The sequence below is a fragment of the Vidua macroura genome, chromosome 10, assembly GCF_024509145.1.
Source record: "Vidua macroura isolate BioBank_ID:100142 chromosome 10, ASM2450914v1, whole genome shotgun sequence".
Lineage (NCBI taxonomy): Eukaryota > Metazoa > Chordata > Aves > Passeriformes > Viduidae > Vidua > Vidua macroura.
The window spans coordinates 381,375-392,897 of record NC_071580.1 but is presented as its reverse complement, the minus strand read 5'-3'; the positions used below and the strand labels follow the sequence as shown (position 1 = coordinate 392,897).

General features: G+C 47.9%; 2 protein-coding genes across 2 annotated transcripts; both read left to right on the top strand.

Annotated features, from left to right (window-relative positions):
• Nucleotides 1-4,185: 4,185 nt before the first annotated feature.
• P2RY14 (purinergic receptor P2Y14) lies at nt 4,186-7,610 on the top strand. The gene has a single exon (XM_053986383.1). It carries the CDS (start codon nt 4,186-4,188, stop codon nt 5,197-5,199), a length of 1,014 nt encoding a protein of 337 aa, XP_053842358.1. The 3' UTR covers nt 5,200-7,610.
• A 1,942-nt stretch (nt 7,611-9,552) lies between these two features.
• On the top strand, nt 9,553-10,849 carry GPR171 (G protein-coupled receptor 171). The gene is given in 2 exon segments (XM_053986761.1): nt 9,553-10,490; nt 10,492-10,849. Coding segments are annotated over 2 exon segments (1,074 nt in total). The 3' UTR covers nt 10,628-10,849.
• Nucleotides 10,850-11,523: the final 674 nt, after the last annotated feature.

Here is an 11,523-nt window from a genome sequence, read left to right as displayed (position 1 = left end):
ACTGCCACCTCCTCACTACAATGGCCGGGATTTGGCCTTTTGGGATCACGAGTGGGATGTCCCGTTGATGTGGACAGGGGCTGTCACCCACCTGTCCTGCCCATCGCTAAGTGCAGCTGCAGACAGAACGCAGCCCCAGTGTCACCAGGCTCCCGGGGCCGCAGCCGCAGTGCCAGCCACGGGACACACGTCTGTTCTCAGCCGCTGGCATGGGCAGCCCGAGGAGAGGCACGGCTCTCTGTGTGCTCTGTCCTCGCACACCACGCCTCAGGGGTGTAGAAAGCAGGAGCTGGAGGGCAAGGGCGAGACACAGGGGTGGTGAGCGCTGCACTGAGCACTGCTCTGCTTCCTGGAGCCCTGCGGGAGGAGGGGGCACCACGCACGGCCACGTCCGTGCCACGGGAGAGCCCCCTCACTGCAGCAGGAATGCCACCTATTTCTGCTGCCATCCCATTCATCCCATTTCCACCATGGCACATCCTCCCTCACTGCAGCAGGAATGCCACCTATTTCTGCTGCCATCCTAACTCCAGCATTCATCCCATTTTCCTCCACTACATTCTGTGCCAAACAAGAACTACCACCCAAGATGCCATTTCCAGAGGCTAAAATACCCATTATTTTGCATACTTTTATTCTCTTAAGTATTAAAGCCCAGACATTGCCCTATGACTAATGTCATAATAAGAACAGTAAATAACAAAATTTTAGTCTCTTGGCAAACTCACAACGAGTCGAATGCACCAACATCTCTCCACAGTGACTGCCAGCAGTGCCCTGCAGAGCAGAGCAGCAGCTCCAGCCAGGGACCCTGCGTGTCTCCACCTGGCACACACCCCAGGGCTGCCAGGCTGGGCTCCTCTCTGGGGACACAGAGCAGGGCCAGAGCAGCCCTGACCCCACTCAGGCCAAGAAGTGCCCCCACGTTTGGGGGAGGAGGCTCCCTCAGCCAGCCCCTGACTGTGCCCAGCTCCAGAGCCTCACCACCCTTCTGCCCCACAGGGACACCCACAGCAGCTTTCCCACTGGATTACACCAGCATGGACAGCACTGCAAGTTCCACCAGCACCAACATTCCTCCCACATTAGAGAGAAAACCTTAAAATAAGGTTCTTCTTTTAGCACACTCGGCACAACTTGCAATGGCTGTGGTGTGCGTTGTGCTTCCTCCTTCTGCAGCTTCCTCCTAACAGCAGAGGTATCATCCGGCGTGATCGCCTCCCCTGATTAACTCCATGCTACTGTTCAAAACAGACTTCTGGCAATAGTGACCACTGTCACCAGTTCCTCACCCAGTAACTGTATTACATATTTATTAAACAGCTGCATTAGTTCCCATAAACAACTAAAATGTGTACTTGGAACAACAAAACCTCTGGTAAATTCAGGGTAAACAAATAAAACAACTTATAAATATTATTCTTATGTTCTGTAAAGCTGGGTGAACTTTGAAACTTGACACAGAAGTCACAGCCGTGTCACAGAAGTCAAGAATTGCCTTAATGCTACTGTGGAAGAGTCACAGGGGACAGCACAAGAGTCTGACCTCAGAAGGGACTGAGCATTTCTAATGGTTTATGCAGCTTCCCTTTTATGTGTTGTGCCAAGACAACATGATTTGCACACTGAGAAAGTTCAGAACCTTTTTATATTTTACCCAATCAATCTTGGTCATCTGGTGAATCAAGTTTGCTGGTTTTGCACAACTAGCTGACATTATTCACACAGAATGGATGTACTTTATGCTGGCCCAAGCATTTAAACAAGAACAGCTGCTCGAGTACGAAAGGCTGTGTGCCACCCCTCCCAAAAGGCACTAACACACTCCTCATGTGTGCCACCCCTCCCAAAAGGCACTAACACACTCCCCATGTGTGCCACCCCTCACAAGTGGCACTAACACACTCCCTCTGTGTGCCACCCCTCCCAAATGCTGGCACTGGCTCTTTCCCCCTGCCTCCCTCCAGCAGCCTCTGCAGAAGCCACCCTGGCCCCCACGTGACAGAGGGGACAGGCCAGGAAGGTGACAGTGTTTGCTGTCAGTGCTGAACTAATCACAGCAGTAGGACAAGACTCTCAAAGGAGCAGAGTGTGACAAGGTGACACAAAGAACAGATAAAACTGACCACGGACACCGAGCTGTGATGCTCAGCAAGGGACACAGGAGCCTCCAGCCCTTCCTGTGCAGTGGCAGGCTTTAGCTTGAACACGACTGCTCCACGTCTGTCCCCAACCCTTTCTGAAGCTCTCCTGAGAGACTGAAGCCACGTGTGAGCACTGCTCAGTGCTGTGCTGCGGGACAGCTGTGCACTGCCAGGACACAGGGACACATCTTTGTCTCTCCCACAGGTGTCCCAGCAAGAGCAGAGGCCCCGTGCCTGGGAATGGACAGCGCTCGAGACCCTCAGCAAAGTTCCACAGCAGGCAGCTGAGGGAAGGTAAGGACATGCCAGTGGCGTGGGAAGATGCACAGAGCCTGGCCTGGCCTGTGGCTCCCTCTCAATGACAGGCAGTTGATCAATCTGCTCGTATCAAATGTGAAATTTGTCTAGGTTGTCCTCCGTGCTGCACAGACACGGTGGACTTCACAAAGATTTGACGTCCACATCTCTAGTCACACAGTTCTGAAATAATCCTTTGTTGTATGCTGCCTCAGCACAAAACCTACTTCATGAACTTCTAAACAATTTAATGCCTATCCCCAGTTCCAAGCACAGAAAGACCCACCTGTGGGTTCTTGGCTGTAGAAAGCCCAACAAAGAATGAGTCCTTAACACACCATGTGCAGAGAGAGGGTCCTGCTGAGACAGCCTGGAGGGAGAAAGTGAAGAGGGACACAGCAAAAGGGAAGAGATTTTAAATACAGAGTGTTACTTTTTAAATAAAAATGCCATTTGCTATTAGTGCCTTTCCAGAAGATGCTTCTGATTTCAGCAGTATCACCCCAAGCTCTACCCACATTACCTCCCAGCTCTAACACACCTGTTCATGTGGTAGTTTAACACCTACTCTCCAAACCATCTTTTTCTTTTAAAGCCCCAGCCAAACAAAAGCAAATGCCTTGATGACAAAGACACAACAATGACCAGGACGAGGCTCAGTGCAGGCTTTGGGTGTGCACAGGGTAACACACCCACCCCGTGCTCCTCTCATCCATGCAGAACACACCTAAGCTGATCAGCCTTTACACCATCTGCAAGAGCTACAGAAAACAACACACCAAAGGAGACCACTTTACATATTTCAGAAAAAATGTCAATTTTTAGCTATTGCAAGGTTGCATTCAGGCTCCAACCCACTCCACAGAGACATCAGCTACTGTCTCAGAATGGGGATAAAAAGAAATCCTTTCTTTTCTAAAAGACAAGGTGGGTTTTTTCCCAGCTCCAAGGCACATATTTTCCAGTTGCCCAGGGTTTCACTTGCCAAATACAGCAGCATTATATTTATAGCTATATTTGTTCTGCCCTCCCCACAGAGGATAATCCACCCCCACAAACATTCTGGCAAAGAAAAGCAGACAGCAGATGTGATTTCTTCTTGGAGATTCTTTAAAATGTAAATCTGACTGACTTGAGAAGCCAGCTCAAGCTCCCACATGACAAACTAACACAGACACACTGCTGTGTGCTGGGCTGCTGGAATTTTAAAGCAAATTCTGCCAGCTGCACATGCGAGTTCCTTGCAAGGGAGCACTGGGATATATTGCCACACACTGGGTGTCTCCACACTCGACTAAAAGGAGTTTTCACAGAATACTTTGACCAGGAATATTCATATCCCTCATGTTTCATGGTAAATGAATGTTAAAAATTCACATGTAATGTTTAAAAAACACATCTCATTAACCCTGAGTCACCAGATTGCTGCGGGTCAGTCCCAGCTCGCAGTACGTGGGCTCACGCCTGCAGGAAAGGGGCAGCCCTGGGCTGGAAGGCAACGGGTTAAAGTCAAACAGGGAAGCAAATGCATCCTCTGTTCAAAGCAACAACATGCCTTGGAACATCACCAGAAAGTGAGATGATGAAAACTCAGAGGTGAGGGAATGTGGTTGTTTCTGAGAAGCACAGCGAGTTCGTTTGGAAGTGAGGGCAGAAAACTCAGAGCAATTAGCAGAAAGCCCAGCACCACCCTGTCCTACTGAGACACTCTTTTCTCTGCTTCTAGGAATGAAGGCATTGCAAGATGGTCAACTCCAGCACCAACTCCTCAGGAAACAACTGCAGCCACAGCACGGTGATCACCACAACAGTCATCCCGCTGCTCTACTGCTTCATCTTCCTCGCAGGGCTCTCGCTCAACGCCCTGGCAGCCTGGGTCTTCCTCTACGTTTCCAGCACAAAGAGTTTTATTGTCTATCTCAAGAACATCGCTGTGGCCGACCTCCTCATGAGCCTGACGTTTCCTTTCAAAATCCTGGCAGACTCGGGAATTGCGCCTGCAGAGCTCAGCCTGTTCGTGTGCCGGTACTCGGCGGTTGTGTTCTACATGAACATGTACATCGGCATCGCCTTCTTCGGCCTCATAGGCTTCGACAGGTACTACAAAATCGTGAAGCCTTTGTTCACCTCCTTTGTTCACACAGTTAACTACAGCAAGGCGGTCTCTGTAGTCATATGGATGCTATTAATGATTATGTCGTTTCCAAATATGATTTTAACTAATGAAATCACTAAAGACAATTACTCCAGAAAATGTATAGGTCTTAAAAGCGAGCTTGGCAGACAGTGGCACAAAGCAACAACTTATATTTGCACAGGGATTTTCTGGATTGTTTTTTTTCTGCTAATCGTATTTTACACTTCTATTTCCAAAAAAATATACAGCTCTTACAAAAAATTCCGGAGGAGCTCAGACATGGCCAAGAGAAAAACCAGCCGGAACATATTCACCATCATGTTTGTGTTTGTCATTTGCTTTGTGCCCTACCACCTCTGCAGGACCCCTTACACCTTGAGCCAGACCAGCTCCCACTTCACCTGCCAGTCCCAAAAATCGCTGTACTACGCCAAGGAGTTCACTCTGGTGCTGTCTGCAGCAAATGTCTGCCTTGACCCCATTATTTATTTTTTCCTCTGCCTCCCCTTTAGAGAAAAGCTGTATCAAAAACTGCACCTCAAGCTGAAAACTTCCAGTGAGGTGGAAATTTCTAAATCCAGAAGATCAAATACGCTTCGGGAAAGTATAAACATAGTGTAGGTTTGTGTCTCTACAATAATGCACATTTCAGGAAGTTATCCATGAACACAAATGTCCCGAAGACACAGAGCACGTGACAAGCAGCAAAAAGCAGGAGAGGGGTTCAGCATAACATCAGGTGCTCCTTCTCTGCCTAAGCCCACTATTGCATGTGCCAATATATTCAACATATTCACTGTTCCAGCTAATGCCCCGATTGCATTAGGGTGTGACACGACCCATCTGGATCTCAGAAACAGAGAGGATACCTGGAACAGCACATTCTGGAGCTCCAGGCCGTGGGTCTCTGAAAGGACCATCCAGCAGACCCAAAACCACACCAGTCTGCTTCTCTGGGCTCCCATGGACACAAACATGTCCACACCAAACTGTAGCAACTCCCTCGCTGCTGGTGCAGAAAGAGGCAAGAACATCACGGGGCTGTCTGGGAACACACAAGTACAGCTGTGTAAAAACTCTGGTACATTTAAATCCAGAAAGAATGGTTTGCTGGTTTTCCCGTGATTTTTACACAACAGTAAAGCATTTCTGTCTGTACCAAGAAAACAACTGAAAGCCACCGACCTGCTCTATACAAATATAATCTCTTTTATAACTTTATTTTTCAGAGCAGCTTTTTTTTAAATTGATTTTATTATTGTACAGGAAAAATATACCAGGGCCTAAAGTATCTGCTAAAGCATTCAGAGAGCGGCTCTGGAGCTGAATGTCTTCATTTTACTTAAGAAGCTATAGGAACAGAAATAACAAGTCCTTCACCTTTCTGCCACTGCATTTTGTTTTAGTCCAAACAGATCTAAGGGTGAAAATTTTTTAAACATTTGGTCCTTGCACCTTCTCTGAGGCTGTGGGTAACGTCTCTTGATCCAAGACCACTGGTCAGCAGCAGCAGGATTCTACCACACCACAGGACTGTACTCCAGCTAAAGGTCTGGACACCTCCACTGGGTTCAACACAGCCTTTGGAGCAAATCCTGCTCCATTTCCCACCAGGTGCAGAGTAGTTCCAGCCCAGTCCCAGTGGGCAGCAGTACCCCACGCCTGGAGCAGCCTGGGGGTCCCTCAGACTGTGGGAGCTGGGGGTCGCAGCCTGAACCTGCCCACGGGGACTATAGCTGTGTGCTGGTTGTGTTTGTTAAAGAAATTGCATAAAAGATATTTATACGGTTCTTTCAGAGCTCCCTGACTCTGTCAAACTGAGGCTCTGCAGGCTCTGCCCTCCAAGCAAGGGAACCAGCCTGCTGGGGAAGGGAATCCTGTGCTTTGTGGGAGATCTTTTGTCATTTATGGCAAAAGCATTCAGTTCCCTACATGGCAGGGCTTGGTACTTGCCTACATAAATTTACATAATTGCAGCTGTGAAGGATCACTGGCATAGATAGATGGAAGTACTTCCACAATATAAATTTGAATAACTTTTTAATTGTTTTGCAAGCTTTGAAAAAATTATTTATATTGTGGAATTTGTTTCACACCTCACCAGATTACTGATATTAGAATGACAAGAATCTAATGCAGGCACCAGGGAAATAGATGCTGATCAAAACCTGTGTTCAAAAGGGATGCAACATTTCCAGCTTTTCATTCATGCTGAAAAAATCCTCCTCCAAGAGCTTCCCTAGTCAGGAAACCGTTCCACACCCCTGATCCTCCTGCAGTCCCACCCTGTGAGTGACAAGTGCCAAGGAGCACCAGGGTCAAACCAAGCCTCTGATCCATCTCCTCTCCTTCCTCCTTACTTTGCTGGATGAACTGAGGCCAATTTTTTTTCAGCCCTGGGTAAATTAATCCTTTCACATCTTTCCCAGCACATCAGGCCTCAGATAGCCCAGCCAGCTCCTCACACACTCAGGGAACTACTCACATTCCAAGATCTGCTCTCTTCCCAAAACGCTTCTGCAGGAAGGGCAGACCATTACGCAGTAAAGGTTTACCTAACCATCACTTTGTCTTTTTAGACCTGGAAAAGTTCCCTGATCTGTAAACTGACTCTGCAGAAAAGGGGAGACTGGCTGACAGAGACACACAGACAGAAACAACTGCCAGTGCTGCAGTTTGGGCTTAAAAAAGCCCTACAAGTATAGGGAGATCAGCTTTGCATGAGCAGAACACCACAAAATGAGTTGATGTTTGCTCACAGCTGGACACAGGATCATTCCTGATTATTAAGCTTTGCAAACATTTTGACAAATACGGTCTGAACTTTCAGTTTATAACTAAACCTAGAACCAGACATTCTTCATCTGCTCCTCCACAAAGCTCTGGTGCAGGGTTTGTAAATTCCTGTGAATTCTCAATTACAACCAAGGGCCACCAGTTGGAGTTTCAGTATTGCTGTCACTACTTCACCCCCAGCATGGTGTCAGACCTTTTCTCATGGTTTCCCAAACCAAACAGACAAAAAATAAAGATTTCTCCAGCTCCCTGATGTGTCATTTTTATTGTTAATAGTGCTTGGAAAATATCCAAAGATTTAGAATGCTCATTGCAATGTTCATTGCAAAGATTTAGAATGTTCATTGCAATCAGCAGAACCTCTAGATGTCTTCAGATCTGCCAACTAAGGTGTAACTCTAAAAGAAACACCATGAGATTCCCAGAACCTAGAACTTCATGCAGGAGTATTAGAACAGATGAGGAACAACTACATTGCAAAATCCTGATTTCAGACGGATTTTAAGTGCGAGATATATGTGGGGAAGGGGGGGAACAGAGCTCCAGACTTACCAAAACAGAAGCAAAGGAACAGCCACTGATGCCGTACAGCTACAGCCCCCACACACCTCTCTCTCCCTGGGAGCAGGAAAGGGAGGGCTCTGGGCTGTTCGTGAGCACTTGTTTCTTTCTGTCCCTGCTCCTCCGGGTAGTTTCCGCGTGATTCAGCTGTTTGAACGCTGAGTTTAACTGCGTCAGCCGGCCCCCCTGGAAACCACAGCCACGTTTTCTGCCCGGCAGAGGCAGCCTGGGCAGAAGGTCAGGCACCACCGGGTCGGGAGAGCAGGCGCGCGGGGACATCAGACCTCTGCAGACAATGCTCAGCAGACCCCGGGCCACCAGCACAGGTAGGTGGCTTCAGTCTCTGTCTGTTACAGCCTATTTAGAGCCCCATGAATGGACAGCCCAAAATCCAACTGCCAAACGCTCCAGAGGTCGGGCACAGCTTTTGGCAAAGCCCCTGGCTGTGGCAGTAGCCAGTGCCACTGGTCACAGCCCCTCGGGGCTGGGTGTGCTGGGTACCCCTGCCCACAAGGGAGCCCAGCCACCAGCAGCACTGGCTGCCCTCACCCAGACCCTCTTCAGCCCTTCTCAGGACCAGAGACACCTGCACAGAGCCAACTGCAGGGACCAGGCTGCTTCCTCCGGCATTTTAAACCACTGGAGGATCTGCAATCATTTTGCTTTACAAACTGTGCAAATCTGGATACAATTTAACAGATTAAATTACATGTGCATTAGTTCTCTTATATTGTATAAAATATTCTGTACAATATATAGAAATAGAAGTGTTGCAGTCTGATGCTACTCAAGACATAAATGTGTTGGTTCCAAGAAATTCAAAGGAACAGCCTTTCTCACAGCCATTCTCTGTAGCAGACAAACAAAAACCCCTCAGTCTTTGAGGGGTATTTCGTTAAATTAGGGCCAAAATTTTCTACTTTCCTTTTCTACTGAAGCCTACAAAAAAAGTGAGCAAAATTATTTATTGTCTGCTTCTTTCAAAAATGTGCTTTTCCTAAAGGCTTCATAAAAATACAAGTTCTCTGTTCAAGTAGGAACGGAGAGCAGTTTGTGAACCTTAGGGCTGATGAGCACCATTTGCTCACCCTTCTGACATATCTCTATACTGGCTGGACAGTGCATTCCCTCAGAACTCCCAACGCATTTTTACAGAATGGGGATGTTACAAATCCTACTTTTCTTCAGGCATAGCTTCAATCCTTCAAAGGTTAGGATGTTTTAGTATGATCATTATTAACCAGATGCTTAAATAGATTCAAACCATTTTCTCCAGCATTTTGGCTGGAGGAGGGTGTTGAACCAAACACTGTCAGAAAAGCTGCTGCAGTGGAAATGCTGCTCAGAAGGCTCTATGCTTTCAGAAACAAATCCCAATACATTCCTAATTCTTCCAGCATGATAACAAAGCTCTCCTGAATATTTGGGAAGCAGCATGAAGAGAGAGAAAAATATTTCTTCCTAACTGTATTTTCTTTTTTAGAATGAATCAAACAAAATTCTAAGAGAATAGCTACTGTTGCTGAGGAAAGGCTGATGTCACTGATGTCCTCTTGGTTCTTTTGTAGGTCTGTGATACCTCCTGTCAGCAAAGCCAACTCACACAAGGAGTTTGCAATGTCAAGCAACATTTCTGGATGTCGTCTCTATGACGAAATGGAACCTTTTACCTATTTTTACTACTTGATTTTTCTTATGGGAATTATTGGAAGCTGTTTCGCACTGTGGGCGTTCACACAGAAGGACCAGAAGCAGAAGTGCATGAGCATCTACTTAGTCAACCTCCTCACTGCAGATTTCTTGCTGACTTTGACACTGCCAGTGAAGATTATTGTTGACCTAGGAATTGCGTCCTGGAACCTGAGAATATTCCACTGCCAAGTCACAGCCTGCTTCATCTACCTGAACATGTATTTATCAATCATATTTTTGGGATTCGTGAGCATGGATCGCTGCCTGCAGCTGATGCACAGCTCTAAGATCTACCGCATCCAGGAGCCTGGCTTTGCCAAGATGCTGTCTGCAGTCGTGTGGGTCGTGGTTCTCCTCATCACGGTGCCCAACATGGCCATTCCCATCAAACACGTCGAAGAAAGACCCGGCGTTGGATGCATTGATTTCAAAACAAAATTTGGGAGAGACTGGCACGCGTTCACTAATTTCATCTGCACGGCAATATTCCTGAACTCCTCGGCCGTGATTCTGATCTCCAACTGCCTCGTGGTCGGGCAGCTGCGGCGGCACAAGCGCAGCGAGCGCGGCGGGCGCGTGCGGAAGGCGCTGGCACACGTCCTGCTGGTGACGGCGGCCTACCTGCTGTGCTTCGTGCCCTACCACGCCGTGCGCGTCCCCCACGTGCTGAGCCAGGGCGACGCCGGCGCCAGCTGCCGCCTCCGACGGGCTCTCTTCAAGGCCAAGGAGTGCGCCTTGCTGTTCGCGGTCTCGAGCCTCTGCTTCGACCCCATCCTCTACTACCACCTTTCCAAGTCGTTCCGGCTGAAGTTCGCCGAGACGTTTGCGGCCCCCAAGGAGACAAAGGCGCTCGCGGACGCGGAGGCGGCGCAGCAGCCGAGGGCAGAGCTGCAGCCCGGCCCGTGAAGCACGGGCAGAGCGTGCCCGTCGCAGCACCAGCAGCTGCGGGGCGGCTGCAGGCGTGGGCAGCACTGCCCGCAGCGCCCCTGAGGAGCCGTGAGCCCGGGCAGGAGGAAAACGGCACCGAGGAACACCGTGGCTGTGTGAGCCGCTCACGGCGCCCCTGAGCCTCCAGGGATGCCTTCACCAGCAGCTCAGAGAACACTGCTGACCCACCAGGCATCGGACACGCGTGCCAATACGTGCTCAGACTCAAATATACCTTAGGAGCATTTATGGCACTCACCTTAACTAAGTTAAATATGGTGCATTTGCTATGTTAAAGGACTTGGTGCTATCAAGTGAAGAAATCATTAAACACCAGTTCTTCAGCTACAAAGCAGACTTGACAAGATTAACCAATAAGCATTTTAGAGGGCATTATTTACTCCAAAAAGGGATTTTAAACTGCACTGACTAAAAATTTTTGTATCTGCTTACACCACACCTGCAGGCTTCATAAATAAATTTCTTCTTCTTGCCAAGTTCCACTGTCTCTCCTTGCTGCTGCTTCAATGAATATGAGAAAAGCTAACAGCATGTTATTGCAGAAAATTCTAGTGAATTGTAAAAGGAAGATAAAAAGAGTAAGTATCCATCATGTTAAGCAAGCATTCAAAACAGCTCATTCAGTATCTTCATAACAATTCTCATGCCACAAATCAGAACCCAAACTTTGTGAGGTAAGACATTTAAAGAAAAGAAAACTGTATAAATCACACCATCCTTTCACCTGACACTCCCTGGACTGAAAGGATTTAAAAGGATAAAATGATATTGTTAAAAAGTTACCATTGTTGTTTTAAAATAATAATAATTCTGAAGCAGGTACATTCCAGTTTGAGGCCTGTTCAATATTTGGGGCCTTTTCCCAGCACAGTGGAAAGCATGAACAGCCGTGTGCACAAGGGCTGGGATCTGGAACGTTCCTCATGGGACTTCCTCCAGCTCCCAGGA

Bases quoted from the DNA above. Each gene is read 5' to 3' on its own strand.
- P2RY14 (XM_053986383.1), top strand. From the start codon at position 4,186: ATGGTCAACTCCAGCACCAACTCCTCAGGAAACAACTGCAGCCACAGC.